At 48.0% G+C, this 12,902-nt stretch overlaps 1 protein-coding gene across 2 annotated transcripts; it reads left to right on the top strand.

Moving 5' to 3' along the window:
• The first annotated feature begins 327 nt into the window (after window positions 1-327).
• On the top strand, window positions 328-6,326 carry LOC112617555 (glutathione S-transferase Mu 1). 2 transcript variants are annotated; one of them, XM_025374301.1, is made up of 8 exons: window positions 328-423; window positions 711-786; window positions 1,218-1,282; window positions 1,591-1,672; window positions 1,773-1,873; window positions 2,829-2,924; window positions 3,012-3,122; window positions 5,785-6,326. In XM_025374301.1, exons 1-8 carry the CDS (start codon window positions 388-390, stop codon window positions 5,872-5,874), a joined length of 657 nt encoding a protein of 218 aa, XP_025230086.1. In that variant the 5' UTR covers window positions 328-387; the 3' UTR covers window positions 5,875-6,326. The 2 variants fall into 2 exon arrangements, with proteins under 2 accessions (XP_025230086.1, XP_025230087.1); XM_025374302.1 differs by lacking the exon at window positions 3,012-3,122.
• The last annotated feature ends 6,576 nt before the right edge of the window (window positions 6,327-12,902 follow it).

Genomic DNA, 12,902 nt, shown 5'->3' with positions numbered 1-12,902 from the left:
GGGAGGAGAAGGGAGAAGAGCTTTTTGCTCCTTTAGGATCTGGCTGGTGTTTCAAGCGCACGGCCAAGTCGCTGTGGACTTAGCAAGGGCTGGATGGACTCGTGGAGCCTCAGGGCGGGTTGGGGAAGCTGGCGAGGGTGATCCCGGCCTTCGGCTTCTGGGCGCCTGACGCTCCGGGAACCCTCGGGGCTGGGAGGCGGGCGTGGGTGTTACTGATTCCAGCCCCGGGCGCCCTCTCCGGGGCTTCAGAATGGGGCGTTTCAGGGGCGTGTGGGGCCGAGGGGCGGGGTCGCAGCAAGGCCCCTCCTCTCCCCTCCCTGGGCCTCGCATAAAGTCTGAGCCCCGCTCCTCTGAGGCCTGTCTGCAGAATCCGCACCAACAGGCACCATGCCCATGATCCTGGGGTACTGGGACATCCGAGGGGTGAGCGAGGGTCCGCTGGACGGTGGGACGAGGGCTGTGGAGAAGGGAAGTGGAGGAGGGAAGTGTGGAGCAGCTGAGGGACGGGCTCTAGAGACCGTTCCTCTTCAGGGCGGTCGCCCTCAGAAGGGCCTGTGTGTGACGCTGTGTGTGTGTTTGACGGTGGGGGCGGGTAGAGGAGGCGACAGGTAAGTGCAGTGTAGACTGGGGGCTCGACTGGTGCAGAGAAAGTCACCAAGTCAGGGACCCGCCATCTCTGACCCGAGCTGCATGCGGGCCATCTCTCCCAGCTGGCCCACGCCATCCGCCTGCTCCTGGAATACACAGACTCAAACTACGAGGAAAAGAAGTACCGGATGGGGCACGGTAATGGCACCTTCGTGTCCGGGCCCTGCCCACTCCCCCTGAGTTGGCACCAAGCAACCCATGGTGGCCACCTGTGGCTGCCTCTGCAGGCCTCCCCTGCTGGAGCTGCAGGCTGTCCCTTCCCTGAGCCCACGTGAGGGAGCCCTCTGGCCTTGCAAGGCAGAATGCTGGGGCGGGATGCTGGGCGCCCTGTCTGGATAACTGGGATGGGTGTCGCTCAGGGCTTGCCTAAACCCTGGAAGCCTTAGTCGAGTGGGGTCCAGAGTCCTCACCAGGATTCTTTCTCCCTTATCCCTGGGATGTGGGACCGAGTGGTCAGATTCTAGGTCCACCTGTCTCAGGGGTCTTGCCACTGGCTCCTTGGGAGGGTCCCGGGGAAGGAGGGCTGGGCTCTGGGGAGATTTGTTTTCACTTCATCTTCCCCACCACAGCTCCTGACTATGACAGAAGCCAGTGGCTGAATGAAAAATTCAAGCTGGGCCTGGACTTTCCCAATGTAGGTGCAGGGGAAGGGGCGGTTTTGGGGGCAAGTACAACGTGTCTCTGACCGCATCTCCTCTCCCAGCTTAGAGGGGTTAGGATCAGGAGTCTTCTGCCCAATTCCCTCACTCCTGGCTGTCTACACAGCCCTTCCATGATGTTCTGTGTCCAAGCTCATTCGTCCATATGACAGTATTTCTGTCTCAGGCCTGTCATGAGCAGGCACAGTGAGTGCCGGGTCTCCTCTCTGCCCTTGCTTATGGGAAGGTGTTCCTGGGGAGCCTGGTGGCCCAACTGAGCTTCCCCGATTTCCCATTCATCCAGCTGCCCTACTTGATTGATGGGACTCACAAGATCACCCAGAGCAACGCCATCCTGCGCTACATTGCCCGCAAGCACAACCTGTGTGAGTGTGATTTGTTGAAGTGTGTGGGGGGAAGGTGGCCTCCTCCTTGGCTGGATTGGGGTGCAATGCTCAGAAAGACTCTGTGTTTTGTGGGTGGCAGGTGGGGAGACAGAAGAGGAGAAGATTCGTGTGCACATTATGAAGAACCAGACCATGGACAACCATATGCAGCTGGCCATGATCTGCCACAACCCAGAATTTGCGAGTCTCCCCAGTGATCTGCACCTGGCAGAGTTTGGATTTGGGACCAGGACTCTTGCATTCCTGCACACACTGGTCTTTTCTTAAGTCCTTGGTACCACTCATCCTCCAAGTGCTTTCCCATACTATCAACAGTTATCCTTACGACTCCAATGTCATGTCAACAAAAGCAGAGGCAATTCCCAGCAATCTTAGGACACGATCCAGGCATCCCAGGGTAGAAATTCAGTTCCTAGATGGTAAAGTTCATGTTCAGAATCTCCTTCATCGCCTCTGGCCTCTGACTTCTGTCCTGGGTCATTTCTCTCAGCCAGTTCACATCACCTGCCTGCTCCTAGAATATACAGACTCAAGTACAAGACAGAGGAATGTAGTGGCACCATTGAATTGCATCTTCTCCTCCACAGTTTTCCAAGTGCTGTCATTGACATGCATAGGGATCCACGCATTTTCATAACAGGCAGCTCAGAGGCAGCCAGCGGGCCTTTATTCCTCTCCCTCTTTCCTTTCAACCTGAACTTCTCATCTCCCTGGAAACTGGTCAATGTCCATGTTTTCTCTTGCCACCCCATTAGGAGGAACTTTCTACTTCTTTCCCTGAGCTCCTGTAGTTCTTTGCATCCTTGATTCTGCCCATGTCTGGGTCCAAAGGCTGCCAGGTGCTCAGGTGCCACTGGGGCTGACCCAGAGGTTATTGGGAGGTCAGTGATAACAGATTCAGGGACGGCATCTCATTCCTCTCTGCCTTCTGATCACTTCAGATAGGGTCTGGCACCCAGTCAGAGTCTAATAATTGCTGATGTATCCAATTGAGGCCTGGGCACTGCCCCAGTTTTAGTTGCAGGGAAGACGGCTGCTTGCCCGTGGCCAGCCTGGGCGATCCACAGCCCTGGGGAGGCCATGTCTATGCAGGGAGCTTTTGTCTGAGGGTGGTGACAGCTGTTTCCTGCCTCAGGAGAAACTGAAGCCAAAATACTTGGAGGAACTCCCTGAAAAGCTAAAGCTCTATTCACAGTTTCTGGGGAAGCGGCCATGGTTTGCAGGAGACACGGTAAAGAAGGAGTGATATAGGGAATGAGATCTATTTTGCTTCATGTGTTGTGGAGGTTCCAGCCCACATATTCTTGGCCTTGTGCAGATCACTTTTGTAGATTTTCTCGTCTATGATGTCCTTGACCTGCACTATACATTTGAGCCCAAGTGCTTGGATGCCTTCCCAAATTTGAAGGACTTCATCTCCCGCTTTGAGGTGATGCTCCCATCCTCCTTTCTCTTTGATGCCCCTTGTTCCTTTCCCTCCTTTGAGATTCTTTCCCAGTCCTGGAGCTACACATACAATAACTTGCATTTATTGAGCATTGGCTTCATGCCACGAACCGTGCCCAGCACATTATATCTATTGTGTGGAATTTGAATTTTATAACATTCCAACAGGGTGACAGAATTATCTCGCCCATTTTGGAGATAAGGAAACTGAGAATGAGAGGGTCAGGCATTGCTCAGGGTCCCAGAGCCGGTGGAGGCTGTGCTGGGCTCCCTATGAGCCTCTGGATCTATGGGTGGCAGTCAGGGCTCTCCTGTATGTGACCAGAGAAAAAGCCTTAGGCTTCCCCTTGCCTGGGTTTCACAGCCCAGGACACTTTGGAAGAGGCAGAGCACTTCGTGACCATGGATGGAGCTGGCAATAGTAGGACTGGCACAACGGTGGCCTTGATGTCTAGTGATAAACCCACGGGCAATATTCATTGCTACCTCCAGAAGCTTTGCATGATCGGACCCCTGTGTGGGGAGTCCTGAGAGCCAGGGCTGTGGCTGGAGATGGATTAAGGTACATATGTGGGTGCCCCTGCTGAAGGAGTTTATGTTGAAATGCCCAGTGTTGGGGCACTTTCTTACTCCACCTCTCTTCCCTTTTTTTTTTTTTTTTTTTTTCTGAGACAGAGTCTTGCTCTGTTGCCCAGGCTGGAGTACAGTGGAGTAATCTTGGCTCACTGTAACCTCCGCCTCCTGGGTTCAAGCGATTCTCCTGCCTCAGCTGCCAGAGTAGCTGGGATTACAGGTGTGCGCCACTATGTCCAGCTAAATTTTGTATTTTTAGTAGAGACGGGGTTTCACCATTTGGCCAGGCTGGTCTCAAACTCCTGACCTCAGGTGATCTGCCCGCCTTGGCCTCCCTAAGTGCTACTCCTCTTCTCTTTTTCCCCTCCAGTGTTCCACGTGTTTCCCCTGTGAGATGAGTGGCATGCTGGTTTTACTCCTGTTTACTGACCTTCTCCTCTGCATGAGGCAGGGTGTGAGGCACAGTGGGAGATGCATAGATGACCACCCCATCCTGGAAAAGAGTGCAGTGAGAGGCCTGCCGGCAGAGCAACCCTTGAGGGGTGTGTGGCACCACCTGGGTACTGGGCCCGGGGCCTGCCCTCACTCACGGAGAAGCATCCCTCACCCGTGTTGATCTTGTTTGAGAGCAGCAAATCCTGCTTTAGGACAGATTTGGGAATTTGAGGCACTAGTCCACAGGGCTTCTGAGCCTAGAATCTGTTTCCCTTTCCCACTCCCCATCAAGAGATCTGCTTGCTTAGCTAGTTCCCATCAGCTCTGGTTCTGGTCCAGGCTTAAGTGGCCTTGGAGTTAGTTATGTAAGATGTGGTGGGAAGGGAGGGGTGGAGGAGAGCTGAGGTCTCTGGCCTGTGACATGCCAAGGTCAATCAGTTTGAGAACAAGCAGTCCGGGAATTTTTTTTTTTTTTTTTTTTTTTTTTTTTTTTTTTTTTGAGATTGTGTCTTGCTGTTGCCCAGGCTGGAGTGCAGTGGTGTGATCTAGGCTTACTGCAACCTCTGCCTCCTGGGTTCAAGCAATTCTCTGCCTCAGCCTCCTGAGTAGCTGGGATTACAAGTAGCCGCTACCACACTCAGCTAATTTTTCTATTTTTAGTAGAGATGGGCTTTCACCATGTTGACCAGGCTGGTCTCGAACTCCTGACCTCAGGTGATCCACCTACCTCGGCTTCCCAATATGCTGGAATTACAGGTGTGAGCCACCATGCCTGGCTAGATCTTTTTGAATACTTTATTTGGGAATTCAATCCCGGTAAGATTGTGCACAGCACATCTGAGTGTCTTGTAGCCTGATCTGCAGCAGCAGGGCTGGAGATGCCATGGGTTAGGGCACAGTGAGATTCTGCTCAGGTATTAGATGGAGAACTTTGGACTTTCTGCTTTAAGGGGAATGATTAGAGCCTAGTCTCACCTTTCATTTTCTTATGCACTGCCACCCCCCCATTCCACTTTCATCCAGGTTTTACTGAGACATTGGGTGAGTGTGTTGTGAGCCCGTTTGTTCTGCTGGAGGTCCCTTCTGTGTGTCTACACCCAGACAAGCCAAGAGCCTCCCTGTGGAAAAGGAGACTGTTTGTGCAGTCAAGGGGTGACAGGGTTGGGTGTGAGGGGTGGTGGGGCAGAAGAAGAAGAGTATTTGGCAGAAAGAGGCCAGAACCAGAGAGAGACAGAACCAGGCTACATTGTAGCCCTGTTCCCCTTACTAGGTATTTAAATGTGAGGTAGTTGCTGAACTTCTGTTTCCCACATGAGAAACGATGGTAATAGATTCAACCTTGCAGAGCAGTCAAGTGGATTTTCTAAGCTTGTGTTATAATTTCTCTTGGGTACAGAGCAGCCAGCACAGTGTAGAATCTCCATAAGTGTTAGCTGTTACTGTGGTACAGCATTACTTAAAGGAAGCTGGAAGAGTTAACTCTGCAGATCTGGGGACCCTAAGAGGCTGTGTGATCTCCCAGCACTTGAGCCCACGTGGAAAGGCTGTGGCCAAGGCCCTGACCTGCTGTGTCTGCAGTGGGGTTGTCCTCATGGGCAGCTGACCTGGAGCTCTGGCCTTATTTTCCCCCGTCTCAGGGCTTGGAGAAGATCTCTGCCTACATGAAGTCCAGCCGCTTCCTCCCAAGACCTGTGTTCACAAAGATGGCTGTCTGGGGCAACAAGTAATGCCTGGAAGGCCAGGAGGTGGGAGTAAGGAGCCCATACTCAGCCCTCTGCCCAGGCTGTGGAGCATAGCTGGACTCTGCATCCCAGCACCTGCCTCCCCATTCCTTTCTCCTGTTTATTCCCATCTTTATCCCCAAGACTTTATTATCCCCTCTTCACTTCCCCTAAACCCCTGTCCCATGCAGGCCCTTTAAAGCCTCAGCTACCCACTTTTCTTCATGAACATCCCCCTCCCAACATTACCCTTCGCTGCACTAAAGCCAGCCTGACCTTCCTTCCTGTTACTGGTTGTGTCTGCTTTGAGGGGCCTGCCTAGCCCCTCACCTGTGGAGCTCAGCCCCGAGCTGTCCCCGTGCTGCATGAAAGAGCAGCATTGACTGGTTTACAGGCCCTGCTCCTGTAACATGGCCCCTGCCTTAGGCCTACCTGATCGAAGTAAAGCCTCAATCACATTTGCTGTGTCTTGTCTTATTTGCTCCTGGCCATCTACCCAGACTGTTTGTCTGTCTGTCACTGCCTCTTCCAAGGGACTGGCTGGTGATCCTGGCAGTGGCTGGGTTCTAACGGAGTCTGCTGGGCATAGTAAGGCATTTGACAACTCTTGCTCCCATTTCTGACAGACTCAGAGCAGGAAGCTCCCTGAGGCTCTGTGGAAAGGATGTCTCTTTCTGGGCCTGGGTCTCCCATTCATTCATCCAGCCTTACTGAGTGCTTTCCATAATTACACAGAGCTTGTGTCTCATTGAATAGGACCCCAAGGGGGTAGAATCTCCATCAGAGAGAACCAGGGTCTCTTTTAACTTCCCCACTATATGACTGCATCACTTCTGTTAGGTCTCCAGGACCCAATCTCTATTGTTTTCTCAGATGGCTTCCAGGTACCCTCTCCAGGCTTGCTGCACAGCTGTCATCAGGACGTTCTCTCTGGGTTTACTTCCTCTGTTTCCTGGGTACCTGTGAGAGAAATGTCTTCAGTCCTTGCACAACTGAAAGTGTCTTTACATGCTTACTGAATACTCTGGCTGATGTTTTAGTCTGTTCTCACACTGCTAATAAAGACATACCCGAGACTGGGTAATTGATAAAGGAAAGAGGTTTAAAGGACTCACAGTTCCACAGGGCCTAGGAGGCCTCATAACCATGGCAGAAGGCAAATGAGGAGCAAAGTCACATCTTCCATGGCAGCAGGCAAGAGGGCCTGTGCAGGTGAACTCCCACTTTTAAAACCATCAGATCTCGTGAGATTATTCACTACCATGAGAACAGTATGGGGAAAACTGCCCCCATGATTCAGTTATCTCCACCTGGCCACCACTCTTGACACCTGGGGATTATTACAATTCAAGGTAAGATGTGGGTGGGGACACAGCCAAACCATATCAGCTGGGGATAGAATTCTATAATGAAAACCTTCAGACCTCTAATAGACTTACCCACTCTTTTCTGAAATTGAGCATTTCTGGTAAGTAGGTGGATGCGTCTGACTGCATCCTTTGATTTTTTAAAGTTATTATTATTTTTATTATTTTGAGAGGGAATCTTACTCTGTTGCCCAGGCTGGAGTGCAGTGGTGTCATCTTGGCTCACTGCAACGTCCCCTTCCCGGGTTCAAAGGATTCTCCTGCCTCAGCCTCCCGAGTAGCTGGAACTACAGGCACGCACCACTGTGCCCAGATAATTTTTGTATTTTTGGTTTAAAGATGGGTTTTCACTATGTTGGCCAGGCTGGTCTCGAACTCCTGACCTTGTGATCCACCCACCTCAGCCTCCCAAAGTGCCGGAATTACATGCATGAGACACTGCACCTGGCCATAATCTTTTGCTTTTTTACTTAAGCATTTTCTGCCATTCTGAGGTCTGTAATTCCAAAGACTGCGTGGGGATCTACAGGTTGATGTCTTCCTGACTCACATCCTTGCCGGAACATTCTAAGCATAGGCTTCCTCCACCTGACAGCAATCCCATAGCTTTATCTGCATTGCATCTTTTTGAAGTAATTTAAAATCTCACTGGAGAGTGAGCTGCTTCGGAGGAAGAATCTCATAGCTTAGCAGTTCCTAAGCTGTGATGTCAGAAATAGTTGTTCAGTCTGTAGGTCAAGCATTCATACAAGGCTCAGCAGGGAGAATTTGTTACAAATCAACAAAGGTCTCTTCTCCAAAAACTGTAGATCTAAAAATAGTTTGCCTTGTCATTCTTATGCTATGGGATATGTGGATTTTTCTAACTTATGTATTTGTTTTTAGAGCAGGGTGATCATGTTTCAACAATTCCGTCCCACTTTTGGTTACTTTGAGTAGATCCCCAGAGGCGATTACTACAAGGTAAAGGGGGAGAATGGTTTAATGGTATTATAACAGATAATTTGATTGCTCTCCAGAGAGAATAACTTAATTTATTACCACCAGCAGGGTACATGGACCTTTCTGCACTATTTTAGACACTTAGGAGATGGTGATTTCATCTTATGATTTTTTTTTTTTTTAAATAAGAACACCTTCACATTTTCTGGCTGGGCATGGTGGCTCTTGCCTGTAATCCCAGCACTTTGGGAGGCCTAGGTGGGGGGATCACTTGAGGTCAGGAGTTTGAGACCAGCCTAGCCAATGTGATGAAACTCTGTCTCTACTAAAAATACAAAAATTAGCCAGGCGTGGTGGTGGGCACCTGTAGTCCCAGCTATTCAGGAGGCTGAGGCACAAGAATCGCTTGAACCTGGGAGGTAGAGGTTGCACTGAGCCAACATCGTGCCATTGCACATTGCACTGAGACAGAGTGAGATTCCAACTCAAAAAAAAAAAAAAAAGAATACCTTTAAGTTTTCTACCTTTACCTTTTGTTTACAGGTTGTGCATGTTTCTGCCAATGAATCACAGTCTATGAATATACTTGTTCATGAATCTCCTGTATAGAACTCTCTGTTTACCCATTCTCTACCTGTGGCTTAGTCAACTCCTGCAGAAAGCTCAAAGAATGATTTCGTGGCAGTCAAGGCTTTTTCTCCCATAGGCACAATGTAATTACTTGTGATTTTGTTCTTGGTTTTCTGTGGCATAATATGATGGTTAATTTTCTGCATCAACTTGACTAAGTTAAGGGATGCTCACATGGCTGGTAAAATTATTGTATTTGTGAGGGTGTTTTCAGAAGAGATTCGCCTTTGAATCAGAAGATTGACCCAAGATTTCTTTTGGCAATGAAAGGGGCTTCCAACAAACTGTCAAGGTCCAGAGAGAAGAAAAAGACAGAGGAAGGGTGCATTTGATCTCTCTGACAGGGATTTCCATCTTTGTCTATCCCGGGACATCCACACTCCTGGTTCTCTGGCCTTCAGACTTGATCAGGGTCTAACACCGTCGCCTCGCACCCCACCTTTTTTCTGAGGCCTTTAGACTCACACTGAATGATACGACTGGCTTTCCTGCTTCTCTACCCTGCAGCAGATGATCATGGGATTTCATTCCAAAATTGTGTGAGCCAATTCCCATAAGAGATACCTAAATTTATAAATAAACACACAAATTTCCTACAGGCTTATCTTCGTGGTGTCACTTCAAATTTTGAAGAATCTTGATTAGTACACATAGCAAAAAACAAACAAACAAACAAACAAACACAAGTGGGTCACCATCATCAATAAGTAAGTTTTAAAAAATCAAACACAGGATAAAACGCTGCAGCACATCTATTACCTGGGATTTTTTCTATATGGAAAGAACTGTCTGAGATGCCTTGCAGTAAACGCCAAGGAGATTGTGAGGGAAGATATCCTCTTTTCTCCAGGTAAATCTCTCTGTTGATGATCATTATTTTAAAGGCTCCAAAGATCAAAACATCTGCTTGCACATTTTGACGATTCGTTTTGGGTGAGGGTCTCTGGCAGGCTTGGAAGGGTGGGTGAACAGTGGGAAGGGGGCTGCCTCTGTGGTGACTGGCATCACTCATATCCATATCTGTGGCAGTAATCAGGTGCTTATTATATATTTGACTTTTGGCCACCCCTATGGGGGTGTTAAATGCAGGGAGGGTCTAGTCAAGCCATTACAGGTTGGCAGTGACTTGTGGCAACTTTCTGCACAGCTTTCTCAGTCAGGGTGGATACCTTTTAAAATAAATTCATTTCATCCTGCCTAGCTTTGCCCCAGCAGCTCTAGAAGAATTACCCCATGGTGCTGAGCTCAGGCTGCCTGGCTCTGGAACAATGTGCTCAGAGCTGCAGGGGAGGCCTGCTGTCTGGCTGCCAGAGAGAGTCCCACCGCTCCCTACCCTGTATCCTGGAAGACCAGACTGCCCAGCCTGTCCACCTAGTAGACCGTTTCCCTGCCCAATTCTCCTTCTCTCATTGCTAATGAGCAGCTTGATGCCTGCAGGGACTGCACCAGCTGAGATTGTCTCTAGGTCCTCCCTTCTGCCAGCTGGTGTCCAGGGAAGTCGGTTCTTTGGCCTCCTTCCTGCCACCAGAATTTCGAGGACCTTGATTCTCCCACTGCAGCTTTTGACCCAGTCCTGGGTCATAGACTAGGGTTACTTAACCTCAGCCAGACAGAGATTTGGAGGGCAGAGTTCTTTGTTGTGGGGTGCTGTCCTGAGCATCGCAGGGCACTCAGCATCCTACCCATCCTCTCCCCACTAATAGCATGGGCGCTTCCTGCTGTTTACAATGAACAAAGTCTCCAGGCAGACGTACATGTCCTCTGAGGGGCAAAATCACCTTCACTTGAATCACATCCAGTGGTGGCCTGGATGGATACTGGCATTGAAAAATAATAATAATTTTAAAAAGATCATAATGTAACTCATGTACTTAAGTCCTTATTGATGCAACATTTAAGTTAATAATATAAGTATTGTTAATAATAATATGAGTATATGTATATGTAATTTTTTTACCTTTTATTTTGATCTAGTGTCAGAGTTTGAGAAATTTGTAGAAAGATTATAAATTACTCTGATTACCCTAGATACTAATGCTTCCATTCTAGGGCTTTCTACCCACCCAGAGTACCCTCTGCCCCTCCTTCTCCTGCCCCCGCCTTTCTGTCTCTCTCTCCCCCAGCAAGCTCCCTATGAGCACAACTCCAATTATAAGAAAAACACCATTTTCTTTTCTCTGAGGTAGCATTCCTGACGTGTGGATTCAGGCTGATAAGTGACAGTGATTTATAATCATGCTTGCCTGTGTAGTCCTTCCCATGTTAGGTCATGTCTGTCGTTTATGTTGATGACAATCTGCGTCATCCACACCATTTTCAAAATTTTTGAAAACATATCCAGCCAAAAGCTAAGGATAAAATGCCGTTTTGTGTTGTTATTTTTCTTTATTACACTTTCATTACTTCATTCAGAATCTTTATCTCTTAACATGTGTTGACCTGTTTGTGTTTCTTCCGCTTGGTGGTAACATCAGTTAACATAGAGTTTAGAAAAAATGTTTCCCCAATTTAAAGAAAATCACTTGTACTACATCTTCTTGATTAGTTCCGATTTGCATTAACTTGTAATTTTATTTTTTGTTTTTGTTGTACTAATGCTCTGTTAATTAGCTAACTTTTAAGAGAATCAACTATTACGTATAACAAGCAAATTAGTTAAAGTTTCAATATTTTTTAAGGTAACTTCTTGCTTCCTCTTCTTTTTTCATCTGTAACTTTGTTCGTGTTCTACTATCTTGAAATTCTAGTTTGTTTGCCTTATTCTTGGTATAACAGGCATGTTGGAAAAATGTTTTCTCAATTCAACTTTGGTAGCATCTTCAAATGGTGATTTTTATTTTCTTTTCAGATTGAAGAAAAGATTCTTTAATTTTGGATTTCCTACATTTACCCAAACAATATTTAAGAGACTTTTAATAAATTTCCACGAAGTATGATACATTTTATTTTGGCTGTCAGTATTTGTTTCTAATAGATTGGTTTTTACAATTCTGACATTTTATGTAGATTTTCTGTTAATTTGTCTTGAGAATGTAAGAATGTTGACAGAAGAGACAGAAGGATTTATGAAATCCAGTCCAGAGGTCCCATTACAGGCCCTTGGTAAAATGGGACCCGGTCCATTTTCATTGTGTGTGCCAGCGCTGTTTTAAAAATTAGAACTTGTCCACATTTTGCAATTCGGACAGCACATCAAATCTAGAAGACCTGGCCCTGTCGGGACTGAGTTTCTGTGTGGTGACAACTGGCTACAACCCCTTCCTTCAGAACACTTGCAGCTTCCTTCATCCCCGCTGCTCCGATCCCCTTCTGCAGACCCAGTGTCCCATACTGAAGAACACACATGGGTCAGGAGCTGGAGCCAGGTCCAGAACTGTGGATCTGGAGAGGTGAGGGTCCCAGCCTGTGGCCCTGTGGGGAGCCCTCAGGCTCCTCTCCGGCCACCATCCTCTGACCTCCCTCCTCAGCAGGACAGGGTTCTGGCTTCTCTGAGGGAGAGGTTCTGTGGCAAGCCAGGTCTCACTAACACAGGCCTCCATAACAACTGGCTCAGTACTGACTGAGTGGTTAAGTTAAATATTCAAAGCTAAAAAAACCCAGTACCTTTATACAAAGGCTGGAATGTAATAAAAGCCCACCAAGAGTTTTGCTTAGGCCTTTCCTGGACCTTAAAGCATGACAAAATAACAAAGGAATTTTTAACAGGATCCATTTAGGATTAAACAAGTTTTATTGGGGGTCTGAAGGAACTCCCCACACCTCCGTGAGGTAGCAGGAGACAAGGTAAGGGTAATCACCCCCGGCACCTGGACCCATTTAGATAAAGTAAATAGACTGAGGCTCCAGAGTAAGGTCTCAGGACCCAGAACTCAGTTATAGATTAAAGAAGTCAATCACTTATGTCTTTAGATGATGCACACTCACTTGTAGGCATATAGCTTAGAAGGTATATATGCTCTGGAAAACTTTGTAATTTTGAGTTGGTCTGGTGGTAATTTCCAGGTCTTCTCCCTGTAACCAGTTGCAGAAATAAAACCTCTCTTCCTCTCCAGGTGATCTGCATCTGGTTATTGGGGCTGGAGAAATAGCAGCCTG

This window comes from Theropithecus gelada, unplaced genomic scaffold (assembly GCF_003255815.1).
Source record: "Theropithecus gelada isolate Dixy unplaced genomic scaffold, Tgel_1.0 HiC_scaffold_244, whole genome shotgun sequence".
NCBI lineage: Eukaryota > Metazoa > Chordata > Mammalia > Primates > Cercopithecidae > Theropithecus > Theropithecus gelada.
Note: the sequence above shows the minus strand (reverse complement) of the source record. Positions and strands in the feature narration are given on the sequence as shown.